Source organism: Equus caballus, chromosome 24 (genome assembly GCF_041296265.1).
Source record: "Equus caballus isolate H_3958 breed thoroughbred chromosome 24, TB-T2T, whole genome shotgun sequence".
In the NCBI taxonomy this organism is placed as follows: Eukaryota; Metazoa; Chordata; class Mammalia; order Perissodactyla; family Equidae; genus Equus; species Equus caballus.
In genome coordinates this window covers 26,355,850-26,377,780 of record NC_091707.1, presented here as the reverse complement: position 1 = coordinate 26,377,780, position 21,931 = coordinate 26,355,850, and the positions used below count along the sequence as shown (strand labels likewise).

The 21,931-nt window shown below is 36.4% G+C and overlaps 1 protein-coding gene across 50 annotated transcripts in view; it reads right to left on the bottom strand.

Moving 5' to 3' along the window:
• Positions 1–21,931, bottom strand: part of GPHN (gephyrin) — a 562,862-nt gene that overhangs the window by 28,053 nt on the left and 512,878 nt on the right. For 46 of the 50 annotated variants that reach the window (XM_023627936.2, XM_023627927.2, XM_070249606.1 and 43 more), the window contains one exon: positions 6,661–6,748. In XM_023627936.2, the coding sequence (XP_023483704.1) occupies positions 6,661–6,748 (88 nt within the window). Of the gene's footprint in view, positions 1–1,019; positions 4,941–6,660; positions 6,749–21,931 lie in introns of those variants that run through there. The other 4 variants (XM_070249637.1, XM_070249638.1, XM_023627937.2 and 1 more) reach the window with 2 other exon arrangements.

The following is a 21,931-nucleotide window of genomic DNA, read 5'->3' as shown; positions in this document are numbered from 1 at the left end:
TTTGTTAACTAATCCAAAAGTGAGTCTATTAACCTACTAATATTTTAAATATTTCATAAGCTACGGGATACTTTATTTTAAAAATCTGTTCCCTTCTTTATCTCCGCAGCCTCAGCCAACATCATCTCACCTCGATTAGTGAAACAGGCCTCTCTGCCAGTAGTCCTGCCTTCCTCCAATGCATTCCCCCCACAGTAGTAAGAGAGATCTCCTAAAAACAAATCTCATCAAGTCATGATATAATACTTCAATAACTTCCTGGTTTCCAGGAAAAAGTCTCATCTCTTTAATATCATATCTATGATTTTTGTATTTTCTAGCCTCCTTTTACTTTCATCAGGCAATTTTCTACCTTCCTCTCTCCACTCCACTCTTATCTCAGTCACCTTCTCAGCCTCCCCTGAATTCCTAAGGCCGGAATGACAGATTGATTATTTATTTATGTTTATTTTGAGGTGATATTATTAGATGTAATAAATTTAGAATTGTTTTGTTATAATATTTTCCTGATGAGCTGATCCATTTAAATATATGAAATGTCCCCCCTAATATCTACTAATCTTTTTTACCTTAATTTTCTCCAATATCAATATAGCCACACCAGCTATCTTTCATTGTAACTTTTTTCTAATCTTTTACTTCCAATTAGCTGTGTTCTTACATTTAAGTATCATATAATTTGTTGTGTTTTAAAATCCAGAATGACAATTTTTAATTGGAGGATTTAGTCCACTTACATTTAATATAATCACTCTATATTTGGGTTTAAAACTATCACCCTACTATTTGTTTTCTATTTGTCACTTCTGTTTTTATTTCTTTTTTTTCCCATGCCCTCTCTTGGATTTACCAATTTTTTGGGTTATTTTAATTTCTTTCTCTTCTATTACCTTGTTAGTTATACATTCTTTTATTATTTTACTGGTTATTTTAGAGATTACAACATGCATTCTTGACTTATTACAGTCTACCATAATTTGGTATTTTTATTACTTCCCAGACAATGCAAGAACCTTACAACATGTTAACTCCATTTATTCCTCTCTGCTTTTTCTGCTATCATGTACCATATATTCTGTATACATTTTAAATATGTGTATATATGTACATATATATCCAAACTATCATACAGATATATTTTCTATATACTATACAGACAATATAATACTCTATATCTAATATATAATACTTACATATATTTTAAACCTCACAAGACATTAGTATTTTGTACAATCAACAGTAATTTACATATATCCACATATTAACCCTTTTTTTTTGCTCTTTAGTCCTTTCTGCATTTCCATGCTTCCATAACCTTACTGCTTTTCTTACATTTAAGAAAATAACTAATTTTTATTTCACAGCAAAAACTAGGGGGAGTGTAGATAACTGAGAAATCACATGTAAGAATTTTAGCAGACTAGCAAAGTTCACAAACACACAGAATACAACTTTCTACAGCCACATACATCCCTTTTGTATCTTCTTAATGTAGCAAAGAAGAAAAAACAGATTTATTAACATGACCCAAAGATATTGCCTCTCTATAATATATAAAAATAAGAAGCAAAGTGTATAACTTAAAAACAAAAGTATATTAACTTAAGATCATGCTTAGTAATCAATGATCCAGTAATTCTGTCTTACTTAGAAATCATCTAGGTATCTGATGATTATTCATTAATTAACTAACTTAATATCAGTTCAAGATTTTAAATTACTTAAAGATCCTGAAAATTATTTTCAAGTTGACGTATTACAAACATACTTACTAGTGAAATTAAAGGTTTGTCAGAATAATGATTCAATTTTGTTGAACCCAATTTTACATTTTTTTCATAATCTTAAATATTATATAGGATAGTGTTAGTTATTTTCTTAAGCATTATAATGAATATGGGTTGCAACTATGTTAGGAGAAATAATGACAGAGAAATATAACTATGTGTGTGTTCTTTCATTTTTCAAGGAAAAACAGAATTTTTAAAAAGTCCAGTTCTCAAAATACTTGGTCTCAGGACCCTGTACATGCTCTTAACTTAAAATTTATTAAGGATCTCTAGAGCTTTTGTTTATGAGAGTTATGTCTATCAATATTTACTGTATTATAAATTAAAACTAAAAAATTTAAATAATGTTTATTTGTTGGTTCTTTTGGAAACAGCAGTGATGAAGTTATTTCATGTTAACATAAGTAACTTATTTTTTACACATTGTTTTATAATTTCATCTCTGACATTTGGCTTGATAGAAGTCAGCTGGATTCTCTTATTTGCTTCTGCATTCAGTCTGATATCACACATCATAGAGCCACTGGAAAATCTCACTGTATATTCATGAGAGAAGGAGTATAAAAATATCAAATAGTGTCTTAGTTTTATTATGAAAATAGTTTTGGCCTTGCAGACCCACTTCAAGGTCTCAGGACCTTTGTGGGTCTAGGGACCACTCTGTTCTAAAGTAAAGTGTCAGCTTCTTCCAAAATATAAAAGAAGATAATAAAAGGCAAAACTTTTAAAGGTACTTTTATTTGTCTTGGTTTATAATACCTGTATGTGGAATGAAACTGAGAAATATATTAAAATTTTAGTAAGTTCATTCAGGTTTGATGAGCTTTTTTCTTTGGCTTACTGATTAATGCTTTCCCTAGGATATGAAAGGTTATTCTTTTTGTGTAATCTGCCTTTTTGTGCTTTATGTTTACTTTATTTTGTCGTTGATTATTTAAGGAAAAAAAAAGTAAAAAATAAAGGTTCCTCATTTATGAATGAGCCAGGATTACTTATAATCATGTTACCTTCTATGCTTATTTTCAAATATTTTATTGTTGCTTTGAAAAATTAAGTAACCAAGTACTCTTTCTCAGGTACCCGTGATCCTATCTTAATCAAATACTCAATGCTTTTTTTTGACAACTCTTTTGATTTTGCCTTCTAAAGATCAGACCTAAATTTAGAAAAAGATAAAATAAAAATTTCAGAATATCTTTTACACCTAAAACCATCTTTGAAATTTCCTAGAGGACCCCTAGGAAATAAAAAAGATTTGTTCTTTCATCTTATAAAAAGAGATGTTACAAATAATTAGGTGTGCTTGATATGTTACCATTGTAAGAGTTTCATGGAAGAGAAGTTGCTGTCATATCTGAGAAGAGATGCTCAGTGTGCCCTGCATTAGATTCATATAGGTAAAATGTTTTTAACATAAATATTTCAGAAATTGTATGCTTTATGGGAAGTGTCTGGAGATTTGACAATGCCCTTGCTGTCCATAATATGTTTTCACCCCTGGGGGAAACACTGACCAAAACTTTTATGAAATAGTTACACAGTATATCCAGTAGGGAATTTTACTTATCTTCTATTCTGATATTATTGGTTGCAGTAGTAAATTAAGCATAGCCATTAAGTATCTGTCATTTCTGGGAAGTTTCTGTTTTACTCTGATGCTTGCCCAAAGCCTCTGCTGTAAGCTACAGTAAACAGCTTGTGTCTGCAACAAAGACAGATTTAGAGCACTAGGGAAAAGGACTGTCACAGGTACTTTGAACTATTGACATTTTAAAGACTCGTCTCTTGGGTACTGGCTTATGAGGTGATATAACTCACATAACTTTTATACAGTACCAGCAGACTGAGTCAGGAATCCTAGGACTCTTTAGTATGGAAGCAGATGGCTTCATGAAAGCATACTGCTAACCCAAGATGCAGCAGAACAAGAATGACATAGGACTGAATGAAATGATAAGGGAAATTACACTGCATTTATTTGTTTGGAATATTGTTGATTAGTTTTAATATTCTATTGCTGTATGGCTCTAGATTTTCAAAACAAACTCAAAGAGGCCTATATGGTTAATTAATGCTCTTGCTGCTAAATAATCAGGGCAAGCCTACAAGACAAGTCTTTTTTTGTGACCAGTAGTCTTTGTGATTATTTTGATCATATAGGGTTGGGGAGACACTGTCAGGAAAAATTAAGAGACTTTGAAATAGGCAAAAAATTACTGGATGTCCAGCCCATTGCATCCTTCTTGGTTATCTGCACCTTTCATTGTCTTTGAGCTATTTTACAATTCTGTAGGTTGTGAAAAGTTTATAGTAATGCATATAAGTCTTTAGTTTTCGGGGCAAAAAGCAGATCGTTTACCTGAAACTTTCAGGATTTTATAAAAATGAAAAGTCTTGGAAAAGGCTATGTAGGGCAGGGGGACGTGGAGGTAGGGAGAGATTTTGAGGGAACCAACTGTGGAAGAGTCATTTCTCTTTGGCTGAGAAGAAGACAGAGGTCTGTGGGTCCCATAAGCTGCAGGGGCCCCCTTCCCCTGCCCCAAGGCTCCGGGCCTCCCCACGATACCAATGCTGCTAGCACGGCTCAGAGAAAGAAAGCCCTGAGATCTAATAGCCCTACAAGGACACTCTAGCTGTATCCAGTGTAGAGTGGTGACCAGATGTCTCCCTGATGTTCTGTTGCCTCTGAAGTCCCTCCAAGTTCCTTAGCATAATTCTTGGGGGAGCTGAGTCCCATAACGGCTTAAATAAAATCTCCTGCCAGTTCTGTAGCATAGGTACTCAATAGTAGGATTTAAGTTAAATCAACTAAATAAATTTCTTGCATATCTGAGTTTCTGCACTTAAGATTCATGCCTGCTACATAATGCTTCTGGATCTTTCCTTAACTTCCCTGTCTTTTCAGTGACTGATTTTCAGGCTCAGCCCTGAGGCTGAAGTGGATATTCTATCTCTTATACTTTTCTGTCTTTCTGCTACTGAAGAACATCGGAATTCATTTGGGGACTAGAACTTGCGAGTTGGCAGGAGCTTGCTGCATTTGTGCTTTATCTCTTTCTTCCTGGTTCCTCTTTCATTTCATTTCCACTCGAAGAGGTAGGAAGAACAATTATTAGCTCCTCTGGAATGCCCAGCTCTTAAATCTCCTTCCTAGTAAATTAAAGGTTTAGTGTAAGTATCTTACCACACAGAGAGTAAAATAAATAAAACCAATATGCTTTACTGTATTGGCTCTGTTTACTTGTGAGCAAATCCCTAAGATAAATGACATCTTTGTTAGCACTAATAAAGAAGGTTAAGGTTGAGAAGTGTTCTGTCCTTACCACAGTTGAGCCACAACTGCCAAGCCTAGGTATGCTATAAGCTTGCTGCCTCTTCAGAAGTATTGCAAAAGACAACTTTAAGCCTGCTGAATAGGTATTATCCCACAATTAAGTTCATTAGCAACCAAGATAAATTATACATGAAACACTCCCTGGAAATAACAAATTTAACATTTAAGTACTCCTAACTTCAGGGTTTGCTTTTGTGATACTCAGAGTAACACAGGCAGTTTGATAGTAAAGAAAACAGACATGTTGCAAATTATTTCTTCGAGCTCTACTACAATGCAGACCTCAGCCCGTGGCTTCCAGGATCTCAGGAGAGATCCGCAGCAATTTGCTCCACCTGGGGCTAGACTTCTAGGAGACTTTGAGGGAAGACGAACCCAGCAATCTGTCTGCTATAAGAATACCTACCCACGCTTCAACACCTGCACTCCTGGATGTATTCTGAGATGGCAGTTTTGGACTAAGATTCCCTCTTTTTCTTCCATGGTTTTTGTCAGCTGGAGTGCTATTCTTAAACACTAAAAACTAAAGTTGTGAATGGAAGGCAACATTCTCTGCTCAAACTAATGAATACTGACATTTGTTCTCAGAGCCAATTAGAATCCACTGTCCAAAGAATCAGGTTATAAATTTAGGCAGTTTTATTGCTAGAGAGGTCAGGGACCAAGAACAAGCATATACTGCATGAGATCTAGCCAAAAATAAATCAAACTCTTGGAAAATATGAATTTTAGCAAAAACTGCTATTACAACAATATTTTTATAATATCTCAGTTCAATCATTAACATGAGATGAAAGAAAATATGGAAAGGGATTGCAGGCTGGCAAAACATTTTGTGATCTGAAATATTTTTGAGCCAAAACATAAGGTTGGTTATTGCAGTAAAGAATATTTTGCTTTTATAACATTATTCAATGGACCCAATAATCATCACAAACCAACACATTTCATTAAGATATATAAACTTAACGATACTGAGATAATCAAATTGAGATTTTTATAGGACTAAGCATATACCATATGCAAATATACTTAGTCTTATAAAATCCTATATGTATACTTATATTTATATGTTTGTTTTTTATTTTCATCATTATTATGATTATTTTTCAAGAGAGGCAAAGGAATGCCGAATCCTCTCTTTCTTCCCTGTAGGGAGCTAAAAGTTTTTTACCAGGTTTGGCATATGTGGTGGGGGAGGTCATCTTTAAATTTAAATTTAAGTAGAAGGATCTTGGAGCTTTACCTTAAGTTTTAATGTAGTAAAGGTGAGTGAGCAAAAACCCAGAAATCTCCAGGGGAACATCAAAACTATTCTGCAAGTTGTGGGTTTCTCCATGCTGCTCCTGAGGAAAGATCTCTAACCCACCCAAAATGCATCCCTTTTAGAATGCCCAGAAATTTCTGAAGCCCTATGGATTTTCAGCTTTGTGAGAGTCTGGTTATGGATACCGGATATCTAATAGACCATAGTTAATCAACCGTATGCAAGGACATTACAGTGGATAAATTTTCATGAGCTCCATTTTTTCATACCTTTTCCCCCATGGAGACACCCCCTGATGTGATGATGACATCAGCACGACTGATACCCTCATTCAAGGCATTGAGTAAGTCATCTGGGCTGGAAAAAAAATAAAGACAAATAAATTAACACACAAGGAAAAGATTTTAGATACAGTGCCAACTTAAAACTAAACCACCTTATTCACTGAGTAGGTATTAACATGAGTACAGCTCTGTACTCTGTTTGAAGTGGGAATCAAAAGGGTCTCTGCCCAGCAAGAGCATAACTCTTGTTGTGGCAAAAGAACCTTGTAAGTGCGGAAGTTGTGGCTACAGGTCTTTCAGAGGGTTTTTTGCTCTAACGAGTCAGTATACGGAGGGGAGACAGTGAAGTATTAGTAGGCTGTATAACCATCTCAGTTTGATTAGGAATATCCCAGATTTAGTACCGAAAGTCACATGTCCTAGGAAATCCCAGGCAAACCTGGATGGTTGGTCACCCTAGGTGTTGGAGAGATCACATAGGACTCTTTAGAGGGAATATGACTTAAATTAGTTAGGCCTTGAGAAGTGGGTTGGATTTTCACAGGTGTAAAGAAATGGGAAAGGGCCTTGTAAGCAAGCGGATCAGCTTGTGATGAAGCCTGGTGTTTCTATACCACTGGGGAAAACACACTGTCTAGAATGAAGGACTTGAATTGGAACAACTGGGATAGGACACAGTTTTGGAGGGCCCTCAAGCTCAAGAATTTGGACTTCGTCTAATAGGAAAATGGTGGGAGGGTTCCCTAAAAATATGAAGAGCCAATAAGTGTTCATTGGGGGAAAAAAAGGGTAGAGAAAAGAAGAACAAGGAAGGCAGAGACTGTAAGAAATATTCTGAGAGGGTAAAGGGACAGGATGAACATCAGGGACTGAAACTAGGCAGATTCTTGACAGTCAACTGAAAAGACGAGTGCACCAGGCTCTTTGATTGCATGGGTCAAAGGCCTGGGTAAGAAGAGATGGAGTGAAATCAGGCGTCTTATCCTCTGGATAGTAGAAGGGGTACAAAGGCCTAACTTGAGATTGATCAAGTGAGAAAAAAACTAAATGCCAGGCATCAGGGCTTATGGAGGGGCAGGAAGGTAGGGAGTAGCTGACAGGGACTATATGGTTACTATTTTAAATCCATACAAAGCTACTGGACAATGTGCACTGAACTTGCATTTCCCTTCAAATCATGGAGCACAGAAAAAGTGCTTTTTGAGGAATATTTGTCCAGCCTACACCCTTGTTTCCTGAGAACCTCTCACCCTATGGGGAAGACGGGTGTCTCCCTTTCTCTCCCATGGACATCTAACATGTACATCTAAAAAGGGAACAATCCTAACTTCTGATTTTCTAGTTTTTCCTTTTGGTCCCTTTAGAAGCCTATTCTTGCTCTTGGGTCCCAAGAGATAACCCTATGTCTTCCCGCAAGCTAGCCTCAGCAGGTTTTGTTAACTTGAAATCGAATAATGTCTCCATGAGATAGCATACATTCTCCCAAATCTCTCACGGGAGAAGGGGGAGAAGGAGATTTGTAACGACAAGATCATTTCACTCTTTATCCAGGGGTGACAAAGGTAAGAAGAGGAACTTGAGATTAACCTGAGAGACTACCTTCCCAGGCTCTACAAGAGATAAACTAGTTGAGAGGTGGCATAGCACAGAGGTTAAGAGTGTGAACTCTGGAGTCAGCCTGAGTTTAAATCCTGCTACTTGCTAGATATAGAACCTTGGATAAATTGCTTCACTTCTCTTTGCCTCAGCTTTCCATCTATAAAGTAGGGATAATACAGGGTTGTTATGAGGATTAAGTGACATAATACATATAAAACCCTTTATGGAATAGTACCTTGTACAACCTAAGTTTTCAAGAAAGGTTAGTTGTTGTTATTATTGCTATGGTAATATTACTGCTATGGTCAGAAACATACCTGACAACCTGGCAAAGGTCAACCTTAGCATGCTCGGTAGTTTTTATTCAGGAGAATATTCACGACTAACACAGAAGAAAATCATAGATTTGGCCTCAAATACATTCACAGAACTGTATGTGAAAAGCCCAAATAGCTCAATAGCAAGTTAGGCCTGGTTCCAGTCTGAATAGTTTCATTTACTATTAGATTTTCTTACTGGTTCTGGATAAAATTCTCCTTCTCCTCAAGTACTGGCCTGTTCATGAGAATACTGGGGAATGCTCGGCTCTGGGGAGCGAGCTCCCAAGAAGAGAGAAAAACAAAAGTTTGAAAAAATGGATCACATGAGGTTCAACCTATATAGAGACCCTTTAAAGTCATCCAGTTAATTGCTTATGCAGCCAAAAAGGGACCCAGGTATTCACTGAAGGCAGGATCCATGTGTAAAACAAAAAAATTTAAAAAAAAATCCGTGACATGGATTTCAAAGTTAAATTGGTTGGGCAAATATCTTAGAAGAATTATATTCAGTAATGGATAGGTATTTAAAGTATTTTTGAACTAAGTATTTTGAAGAAATTTTTCATCAATCTTTTTCATTTTTTTGGGGGGAAAAGATAGCAAATTATTCTACTGTGTTGAAATACTATAAGATATACATGTGATGGGTTCCTGATCACTGCATGCCCAGAGCTCCACGCCCCTTGCCTTGCTGGATCATATTATCATTAAGCTGAGCCAAATGGTTGATCTATGGAGTAAATGGGAAGAACATCACAAACACGGGACAATATGAAATGTGGTTCAGGTGACAATGAATATTATCAACAAAATACAATTTTGTGTTAGTATAAGGAGACATTAGCTAATTTCACCAATCTTAAAATATGTAATTGATAACATATTGACTCGAGGATTATGGTAAAGTTCTTGGAAACACAGTACCAGTGACATGCACATCATCATGGTATTAATCTTTGTAGGTGGATAAAGGTCCTGGGATAGGCTAGCTGATGACAGAAACATAAGTCTCAGTGATTTTTTTTTAACCCATTGTTTTCATATTATCTGGGAAAGATTCTTTTCCTATTTTGTAAAACCGCAGAATCATCAACTCTCCATATGAAATTTTCTCATTTTCAGAAATAAACTAAAAGGGATTTTATACCAAATTCTTACTGTAATTTATGTTTCAAAGAACATACTCAATGCTCCTTTCTACTCTGTGGCTGGTGGATTCACAAAATCACTGACTCTCAAAGTTGGAAAGGTCTTTGGGGTCACTGTGTTTGGTATCACAGCTGAACACATTCTTTGGGTCCTGCCCTTCTCTGTCTCCCCTGACCCTTCTCTTTGACTCCACTTTCTGTTGCACACTTCTTTCTGGGATCTCAGGTGAGATCACGGCTTAGTAGAGGGACAGGTACCAACGTATGACAATAGTCAGAGGATCTATAACTTCATTTGTGTCGCATGCTATAACTCCTTACCTCACAATAAATCTGTGAGGTTGACTGAACAAGTATTATTATGCCCATTTGACAGAAAAGGAAAGCAACATTTAGAGAGGTAAGGTGGCATATTAAAGGCTAGGGAGAGAAGTAAGTGGTAGAGCTAGGCCTAGAACTTCCGGCTCCTCGCTAAGTATTTGTTCCATTCCACTGCCTAATCAGAGTGATTGTCTAATTTTTTCAGACATATGACATGTAATACAAGAAAAATTCTCATGAGAATAGACTCTTTTGTAAAAGCATCAACTACAGGATGCTAAGGCAGTAGGTGGGGATCTGTTTGGGATGACTAGAAAAGTGCATGTATAGACATATTAGTATAGTTCTGGGGAATGAAACAAATATGATTCTGAATCCTATATTCAGATGGAAACTAAAGATTTTGATCAAATATAACTTTAGGGCTTGCTTACAAGTCATAAATTTTCTCTTTTTTGTGATTCATATTTTTATATATATATATATATATTTTTTTTTTTTCTTTTTTCTTGTGAGGAAGATTAGCCCTGAGCTAACTGCTGCCAATCCTCCTCTTTTTGCTGAGGAAGACTGGCCCTGAGCTAACATCCATGCCCATCTTCCTCTACTTTATATGTGGGACGCCTACCACAGCGTGGCTTTTGCCAAGTGGTGCCATGTCTGCACCTGGGATCCGAACTGGTGAACCCCGGGCCGCTGAGAGGTGGAATGTCCAAACTTAACCACTGTGCCACTGGGCTGGCCCCTCACACTATATTTTAAATGATGAGATATTTCCAACATAAGATAATAGAATAACAAACACCCATGTATCTATCTCTCAGATTTGACAAATGCTAATATTTTCCCATATTTATTTCATATTTCTTATCCCCCTACTTTTTCACTTTTAAGAAATAAAAACTGAGTTTGCTTTCTAAGACTAAGAGATTACTCTGAATAATGATAAGAGGAATAGATAACAAGGATTATAATCATCGATATTATAGTAGCATACAAACAATTCATGATATTCTCAGTATTGTTAAATGAAATCATAGTATACTAATTTCTTCAAAGATAGGAGAGCAAAACTAAAACATTATAATCTGATCTGATATTATCTAATATGACCTTATATTACATAGTATGACCTTATATGTCTTATATGTGACATTACTTCCTATATATAAGATCAGTTGATATTTAAGAACAAAGTTAATGACAATAATACCAACGTTTTGGAAGAACAATATACTTTCACACCTATGTGTTAATTTTACAACTCTATGAAGTAGGTAGGGCAAGAAAGGACACAGGTTCTCAGAGCTAGTGACAGGTTCAAGGTCACCCTGTGTTCATTCTAGTATTCTTTTAAACTACAGTAATATTCACATTGTGAAAAACACTTTGTTATACATAGTATACCTTCAGATAAAAGCTATTTATCATATTTTATCTAAATACGTAAATCTTATTTGTGAATGCCAAAAGTGATGATTAAAAAAAAACTTGTACTTTCTAAATTTGAAATATCTTATCATATTGCCACTAGAGGAGATGTTCGGTTAAGCAGGTTAAGCTTTTTCAGGCATATACCAGTAGCTTCCCTTTTCTCAAAGAGCAGCAGATCTTAAAGGGATATTGCAATATCAGTTAATTCTGCCTTCATTAACTACTGCAGTTTTAATTAGATTTGGATGCTGATTAACCACTTCTTTAAAGATAAATAGATGAGTATCAATCTTGATTTATTAATACTTTCTATCCATTTTCAGTCGAGTTATTAAGTATCTAGCCCTTGTTCTCTTAAGAGTACCAATATCATATGAAAGCATTCTAAGAATTGATTTAGTACTAAATGCTAAAAATTTAAGTACTAGGTGGTAGAAAATAGAACCGTTAATTGAAGGCCTGAGTGTAACAAGGTCTAGAATCTAATTCTGTCTCTACTGCTAATGGAGATGACTCTGAAAAACTAACATCATTTTTTGGGGTCTCATTATCCTTATTTGTAAAATAAGAACATTCATTCTAGGTCCTTTCCATCTTTAACATTCCCTGATGTAAATCACTTGAAGTCAACTAGGATCCAATTTAAGCACAAAGGTTTCATTTTATTTATTTATTTTTAGATTTTTTTTTGAGGTCATAATGGTTTATAACATTGTGAACTTTCAGGTGTACATTATTATTTATTAGTTTCTGTATAGACTGCATCATGCTCACCACCAATAGTCTAATTTTCACCTGTCACCATATATATGTGCCCTTTACACCTTGCCCCCCCCCCCCCCAACTCTTTTCCCCTCTGGCAACCACTAATGTGTTCTCTTTGTCCACGTGTTTATCTATCTTCCACATATGAGAGAAATCATGTGGTGTTTGTCTTTCTCTGTCTGGCTTATTTTGCTTAATATCACACCCTCAAGGTCCACCCATGTTGTTGCGAATGGGATGATTTTGTCTTTGTTTATGGCTGAGCAGTATTCCATTGTATACATATACCACATCTTCTTTATCCATTCATCAGTGATGGGCACTTGGGTTGCTTCCACGTGTTGGCTATTGTGAATAACGCTGCAGTGAACACAGGGGTGCATAAGTCTCTTTGAATTGTTGATTTCAAGTTCTTTGGATAAATACCCAGTAGTGGGATAGCTGGATCATATGGTATTTCTATTTTTAATTTTTCTATTTTTTGAGAAATCTCCACACTGTTTTCCATAGTGGCTACACCAGTTTGCATTCCTACCAACAGTGTAAGATGGTTCCTTTTCCTCCACATCCTCTCCAACATTGGTTATTGTTTGTCTTGGTGATTATAGCCATTCTAACAGGGGTAAGGTGATAGCTCATTGTAGTTTTGATTTGCATTTCCCTAATGATTAGTGATGCTGAACATGTTTTCATGTGTCTGTTGGCCATCTGTAAATCTTATTTGGAAAAATGTCTGTCCATATCCTCTGCCCATTTTTTCATCAAGTTGTTTTTTTTTGTTGTTATTGAGTTGTATGAGTTCTTTATATATTTTGGAGATTAACTCCTTGTTGGATATATGATTTGCAAATATTTTCTCCCAGTTGGTGGGCTGTGTTTTTGTTTTGTTCATAGTTTCCTTTGCCTTGCAGAAGCTCTTTAGTCTGATGTAGTCCTATTTGTTTATTTTTCCTTTCGTTTCTCATGCCTGAGAAGACATGGTATTTGAAAGATGCTTCTAAGACTGATGTCAAAGAGTGTACTGCCTATATTTTCTTCTAGGAGTTTTATCGTTTCAGGTTTTACCTTCAAGTCTTTAATCCATTTTGAGTTAATTTCTGTGTATGGTGTAAGGTAATGCTCTATTTCCATTCTCTTGCATGTGGCTGTCCAGTTTTCCCAACACCAATTATTGAAGAGACTTTCCTTTCTCCATTGTAATTTCTTGGTCCCTTTGTTGAAGATTAGCTGTCCATAGATGTGTGGTTTTATTTCTGGGATTTTCCATTGGTCTGTGTGCCTGTTTTTGTGCCAGTATCACGCTGTTTTGATTACTACAGCTTTGTAATATATTTTGAAGTCATGGATTGTGATGCCTCTAACTTTGTTCTTTTTTCTAAGGATAGCTTTGATTATTCGGGGTCCTTTGTTATTCCATATAAATTTTAGGATTCTTTGTTCTATTTCTGTGAAGAATGTCATTGGGATTCTGATTGAGACTGCACTGAATCCATAGATTGCTTTAGGTAGTATGGACATTTTAACTATGTTTATTCTTCCAATCCATGAGCATGGAATATCTTTCCGTTTCTTTATGTCATCTTTGATTTCTTTAAATAATGTCTCATAGTTCTCAGTGTAGAAGTCTTTCACATCCTTGGTTAAATTTATTCCTAATATTTTATTCTTTTTGTTGTGATTTTAAACGGGATGGTATTCTTGAGTTCTCTTTCTGCTAGTTCGTTATCAGAATTTAGAAATGCAACTGATTTTTCTAAGTTGATTTTGTACCCTGCAACTCTGCTGTAGTTGTTGATTATTTCTAATAGTTTTCTCATGGATCCTTTAGGGTTTTCTATATATGGAATCATGTCATATGCAAACAGCGAGTTTCACTTCTTCATTGCCAATTTGGATACCTTTTATTTCTTTTTCTTGCCTGATTTCTCTGGCCAAAACCTCCAGTATTAGGCTGAATAAGAGTGGCGAGAGTGGGCACCCTTGTCTTATTCCTATTCTCAAAGGCATGGCTTTCAGTTTTTCATTGTTGCATATGATGTTGCCATATATGGCCTTTATTATGTTGAGGTACTTTCCTTCTATACCCATTTTATTCAGACTTTTTATCATAAATGGATGTTGGGTCTTGTCAAATGCTTTCTCTGTATCTATTGAGATGATCATGTGGTTTTTGTTCCTCATTTTGTTAATGTGGTATATCACACTGATTGATTTTCAGATGTAGTACCATCACTGCATCCCTAGTATAAATCCCACTTGATTGTGGTGTATGATCCTCTTAACAAATTGCTGTATTTGGTTTGCGAATATTTTGTCAAGGATTTTTGCATCTATGTTCATCAGCAATATTGGCCTATAATTTTCCTTCTTTGTGTTATCCTTGTCTGGCTTTGGTATCCGGGTCATGTTGGCTTTGTAGAATGTGTTAGGAAGTGTTCTGTCTTCTTCAACTTTTTGGAATAGTTTGAGAAGGACAGGTAATAAATCTTCTTTGAATGTTTGGTAGAATTCTCTAGAGAAGCCATCTGGTCCTGGACTTTTATTTTTTGGGAGGTTTTTGATTACTGTTTCAATCTCTACTTGTGATTGGTCTATTCAGATTGTCCATTTCCTCTTGATTCAGTTTTGGGAGGTTGTAAGAGTCTAAGAATTTATCCATTTCTTTTAGATTGCTGGCATATAGTTTTTCATAGTATTATCTTATAATCTTTTGTATTTCTTTGGTATCCATTGTAATTTCTCCTCTTTCATTTCTAAATTTTATTTATGTGAGCCTTTTCTCTTTTTTCATAGTGAGTCTGGCTAAGGGTTTGTCAATTTTGTTTATCTTCTCAAATAATCAGTTCTTAGTTTCATCAATCCTTTCTATTGTTTATTTGGTTTCAATTTCATTTATTTCTGCTGTAATTTTTATTATTTCCCTTCTTCTGCTGACTTTGGGCTTCATTTGTTCTTCTTTTTCTAATTCTGTTTGGTGTACCTAAAGATTACTTATTTGAGATTTTTCTTGTTTGTTAAGGTGGGCCTGTATTGCTATGAAATTCCCTCTTGGGATTGGTCTTCCTGCATCCCATATGAGTTGGTATGGTGTATTTTCATTTTCATTTCTCTCCAGATATTTTTTAATTTCTGCTTTAATTTCTTCAATGATCCATTGGTTGCTCAGTAGCATGTTATTTAGATTTCACATATTTTTCACTTTTCCAGCTTTTTCCTTGTAGCTGTTTTCTAGTTTCATAGCATTATGGTCAGAAAAGATGCTTGATACGATTTCAGTCTTCTCAAATTTACTGAGGCTTGCCTTGTTTCCCAACATATGGCCTATCCTTGAGAATGTTCCATGTACACTTGAGAAGAATGTGTATTCTGCTGTTTTGGATGGAATGTTCTATATCTATCTATTAAGTCCATCTTGTCTAGTTTTTTGTTTAATTCCACTATTTCTTTGTTGACTTTCTGTCTGGATGATCTATTCATCAATGTAAGTGGGGTGTTGAGGTCCCTGACTATTATTGTATTGCTGTTAATTTCTCTCTTTAGGACTGTCAATAGTTGTTTTATGTACTTTGGTGCTCCTGTGTTAGGAGCATATATATTCATAAGTATTATACCTTCTTGGAATGTTCCTTTTATCATTACATACTGTCCCTCTCTTTGTCTCTCATTGCCTTTTTCATCTTCAAGTCTGCTGTGTCTAAGTATGGCAACACCTGCTTTCTTTTGTTTGCCATTTTCTTTAAGTATCATCTTCCATTCCTTCACTCTGAGCCTGTGTTTGTCTTTAGAGCTGAGATGCATTTCCTGGAGGCAGTATATTATTGGGTCTTGTTTTATAATCCATCCAGCCACTCTGTGTCTTTTGATGGGAGAATTCAATCCATTTACATTTAGAGTTATTATTGATATATGAGGACTTAATACTGCCATTTTATCTCATTTTCCAATTCTTCTATGCTTCCTTTATATCTCTTCCTGTGTACTTCTGACTGCCATTTCAGTTTGGTGATTTTCTATCACGGTTTTCTCTTTATTCATCATTTGTGTCTCTGCTCTGATTTTTTGGTATTGGTTACTATGAAGTTTGTAGAAAAGATCTCGTAGATGAGACAGTCCATTTTCTGACAGCCTTTTATCTCCATTAGCCTAAGCAGGTTCTATCCCTTTCCAACTCATTGTTGTCACCAATCATTCCATTTTGTGTTGTGAGCTTGTCATTAAAAGGAAGTGTTTACAATTATTTTTGATGCTTTCCTTCCCTATATCTTTAATGTTATAATTGAGTGTTTGCTAACCTGTTCTGATAGAGAGCTGCAATTTTCTGATTTTGTTTATTTATCTCCTTGCTCAAGGCTTTGAAAACCTTTTCCTTTTTTTTTTTTTGAGGAAGATTAGCTCTGAGCTAACATCTGCCATCAATCCTCCTCTTTTTGCTGAGGAAGACCGGCCCTGAGCTTACATCTGTGCCTAGCGTCCTCTACTTTATATGTGGGACACCTACCACAGCATAGCTTGCCAAGCGGTGCCATGTCTGCACCCGGGATCTGAACCAGTGAACCCTGGGCTGCCAAAGCGGAACGTGTGCACTTAACAGCTGTGCCACCGGGCCGGCCCATACTTTTCCTTTTTGTTTCAGGTGTGAGGGCATTTTGATCACTACTTGTGGTGGTGGTGGTAGGGTGGTGTTGTGGTGATGAACTCCCTCAGCTTTTGTTTATCTGGGAAATTTTTTATTTCTCCATGAAATCTGAACGATAGTTTCACTGGATAGAGTATTTTTGGCTGAAAGATTTATCTTTCAGTGTTTTGAATATATATTCCACTCTCTCCTAGCCTATAAAGTTTCTGCTGAGAAGTCCACTAAAAGCCTGATAGAGGTTCCTTTGTGAGTTATTCTCTTCTGCCTTGCTGCCCTTAATATTTTTTCTTTGTCATTGACTTTTGCCCGTTTTATTAATATATATTTACTAATATACATATATTTTATATATATATATATATATATATATATATATATATACATGCCTTGGAGAAGGTCTTTTTGCATTGATGTAATTAGGAGTTCTATTGGATTTGTTTACTTGTAATTCCAGTTCCTTTCCTAGGTTTGGGAAGTTCTCAACTATTATTTCTTTGAACAAGCTCTCCGCTCCTTTCTCCCACTCTTCTCCCTCTGGAATATCTATAATCCTTATGTTGCATTTCCTAATTGAGTTTGATATTTCTTGGAGAATTTCTTCATTTTTTTTAAGTCTTAGTTCTTGCTCCTTCTCCACCTGAAGCATTTGTATATTTGTATTCTAAATTAATAATTGTTTCCTTCATAATGTCACCTCTGCTTTTTAAGGTTTCTAGATCTTTTTAATATCTCATTCATCGTGTTCTTCATCTCCAGCATTTCTGTTTGGCTTTTTTGTTTAGAGTTTCAATCTCTTTTGTGGAGAACTCCTTCTGCTCATTAATTTTACTCCTGAGTTCACTGAACTGTCTTTCAGACCTTTCTTGTAACTCATTGAGTTTCTTTATGATATCTATTTTGAATTCTGTGTCACTTAGACTGTAAATTTCTGTAACTTCAGGATTGGTTTCTGGAGATTTGTCATTTTCCATCTGATCTGGAGCATTAATGTATTTCTTCATGGTATTTGATGTATTGGACCTTTGCCAGTGCATAGTGGTAGTATCTGGTCACAGATTCCACCTGCCACCACTGGCGGTGGGGGGGGCAGTAGCTATGTTTTTTGAACCTGTGGCATTTGTTGGAAGTTGTGCTTCTCTGCTGGAAGCCATACCATGCGACAGGTCTGTCTATGTCTGCCCAGTGGCCACTACTGTGGTGTCCCACATGCAGGTGCAGGCACTCTGATGCAATCTGTTGCCCTGGCTGACTGGCTGAGTTAGTGTGCCAGGTGGGAGCGGATGGGAGGAGTGCCCTCTTTCATGCATGCGCACCCATTCTCTATTCACTGGCAGTCTGCCTGGGTGGCTGGGTTTGGTGGGGGCGCCAATGTAGTGGCTGAACTGCCTTGGTGTGGAGCACCCCCATGGACCAGAATGTAACCCTGAGAGTGAAACCATTTGCAGAGAGGCGCACCTGCTCCCTTGCCTTCTCCCAGAGTCATGCGCTGGCTGCTGTGTGTTGACCTGCAACCTAGATGGCTTCTGCTGGGGAGGGGTAGGAGATTCACTCATCTTCTCTGCTTCTTGGGGATACAGTACACCCCCACCTTCAGACATATGGCTGCATGGGTCTCTCAGACGTCCTATTGTGCTGTGTGGGTACACTCTGTTGATTAATGAATGTCCTTTTGGTTGTGTCTTCAGGGGGAGAGACTAAGAGAACAGCTCACTCTGCCATGATGCTGACATCACTCCAAAGCTATCATTTTTAAGTTGACCCAGAAGTCTACTTAAAATATACTAAGACAGCCCTATCCTCAAAGGCTGGGAAAGCCCAAACCTTTACCATTAAATGTCCAGGAAGCACAGACTTTTCTTTTTGGTACTTCAATAGAAGGCTAGCAGCTTGCCATCGGTGCCTTGCCAATTCAGGAGTTGTGACTTCCGTGTCTTTACCACTTGCAACCCTCTTTCTACTACAAGTCTATTCCCATTAGTTCCATGGTACCCTAGAAGCTTCCTGAGGGGTGACGGTGAATGGAACTCTCAGTAGGCAAAGGAAAATACCAGCAATCTAAGAAGCCAGCAACTGGAGGGTGGAAGAATAAGCATAACATTTAGGACAGCTCCTAGTGAAATAAAACTGCTGGGGGAAACAGACAATTTTAACAACAACAACAAACAATTAAAGCACTAATGGAGAGTCACTGCAAACATTAAAAGGATGTTCTGGAACAAAAAATACGATTTCCAAATTTTAAAATTTAGTAGATGAAAGTGAATATAGTCCCTCTTGAAAACTCAATTAATGGCCTGGAAGACCAGCTGGAATGTACAAAAATACAAAATGATGGAAGACATACAGGAAATAATAAGAAACTTGGAGGCCAGACCAAGAGACTGACTATTACCAATAGGCATTCCATAAGGAGAAAAAGGAACTGATGGAGGGGGAAAATTCCATTTACTTGAAAAATCTCAGGCTTGGAGATTGAAAAGATTTACTGAGTTCCAGGTAAGACTGCCAAAAAAACAGACAAAACAAACCCAAAAAACCCAAAAACCTTAAAAATCTATCTGTAAAATTTTGTAATTTCAAGGGTAAAGAGAAAAATCTTACAAGCTGCTAGACAGAAAGATTAGGTTTACTAACAAAGGAAGAATAATACTGGCATTGGATTTCTTACCTACAATATCAAAAACTATACAACAGTAGATTAACGTCAATATACTCTGAGAAAAAACGCCTGCAACCCCTAAATCCTATACTCAGTCAGACATTATTCACCTGTCAGGATAGAAGAAAGACATTTTTGAAAACACAAAGATTCAAATGATAAGTCAACAAGTAACGTTCTGGAGAAATGACTCTAAATGGAAAAAATGAATCAGATAAGCGATCTAAAGATAGGAGAAGATGAAGAGGAGAGGAAACGCTAGTGAAATACACATACATTTATAAAACTATATAGCTAAATCTTAATAAATAATGATCAAATAAACTGGGGAATTACAATATATGTACTAAATATGGATTCCCCAGAAGTTGTAGAGACATACTGCAAAAGAAATTTAATCACAGTCTAGAATTAAAGCGTGATCTCAGCAATACCTAAAAGCAGAGAGGGTGGGAGGAGATGGGGGAAGTAAAGGTATTCTAAAGGTCTCATTGGTGTAGGGGGTGAACGGAGGAAATGGGATTGCCTATAGGAGGGATATGGTCAGCATCTTTTAAAAATATAATAGTGGAGAAATGTACAGTTGATTATGAGTATCAGAAATTGGAAGAACAGCATGAGGGTGATGGTAAAGTATACCATAACATCCAAAATAATAACAGGGTCAAAGGGAACAAACAGTACCTGGATCAAACCAACAACAGGGAAAAAGACAAGGAAGAAATAACAAAGTTGTATAGATAGTAAACATAAAGTAAGATGGAAGGGAAAAACATCAAGGGAATCATTTATAGTAAACTTTATGGCAAAGCCAAATGAACTTTATGCCAGGATCAGGGTTATAGTAACTTAAGGCAGATGAAAGACTGAGGTTTTTTATGAAAAAATGTTTTATTTAGCTCAAATCCCATTTGAATGTTCTTTACAAAGGATACATTTAAAGAGATCAAAGACTGAAAATAAAGGGTAGGGCAAAAAGACACCAGGCAAATGTAAGTAAGCAAAAAAAGTAGGAGTGGCATATTAATGTCAAAGCGAAATTTAAAAGAGCTAAAAAGGATAAAGAGAGGCAACAAATTGTGATAAAAGGCAAATTTGTAAAGATGATACAACAGTATATAATTGTCTTACAAGACAGAGTCTCCTTTTATCTAGGCTTCTTGATTGCCCCACCAAAGCCCTGCACTTGGAGGCACTCAATAAATGTACTGAATGAACCCTGGCCTCAACTCAATCTCTCCACAGTAGCTTTGCGAACGAAGAGTGTACAATTATTACAACTCTAATGTTGTATATATCTAATGATATTATGGGGAAATAACATTGTCTGCAGATGGAAGAGAAGATACTATTTGACATTTATGTAATCATACATAGTGCTTTCTTGCTTTCTTTTTTTTTTTTTTTGAGGAAGATTAGCCCTGAGCTAACATCTGCCTCCAATCCTCTCTTTTTGCTGAGGAAGACTGGCCCTGAGCTAACATCCGTGCCCATCTTCCTCCACTTTATATGTGGGATGCCTGCCACAGCATGGCTTGCTAAGCAGTATCATGTCTGCACCTGGGATCCGAACCAGCAAACCCTGGGCCACCGAAGTGGAACGTGCGCACTTAACCACTGTGCCACTGGGCCGGTCCCTTCATAGTACTTTCTTTCAAAGGCTGTCATGTAGGAGAGGGAGTCAATTTATTTGGTGTTGCTCTAAAGGGCAGAATTAGGACTAACGGATGGAAGAAACAGGGATAGACTTTGGCTCAGTGTAATGGAAAACGATCCTCACCATAACAGCCATCTAGCCAACAACAGAAAGTGCCGCCTCGTGAGGTAAATAAGATCTTTCTCACTAAAAGTATCAAACAAAAACCTGATGGCTAGCTGTTAGAAATTTTCTCTAACACCTCCATTGGGTAAAGGATTGGACTAGCTAACATCAGAAGTTCCTTTCAATTCTATGGTATTGTGATTCTATGGAAATACTGAAATTTATATAAACACAATGACTATTTTCCCTTTACATATAGACTGAAGCATAGAGGGAGAAATTGACTGGAGCACTGCAATATAATACTCATCTTGTAGATCATACTTTTCTCTCTCTCACTTTTTGAACATCAGGAACATTCGGCTATTTGTCTTGAGTGGAAAAAAAAAGGATTTTTTCTTCTCAAAGCTATGACATCCACCTTCAACTTGGGAGATGGATACCCAAAATAATAACACTCTCCTTAGAGTTATAACTCAATCAGACATCAAAGAAGCCTAAACATAATAGAGAGGCAGATAAAACAGAAAGGAGAAGCATATCTCAAAATAAATCTATCGGAGAATGAATGTAGCTTTCTCAAAACTTTATGTATTAATCAGTTTCTGTGAG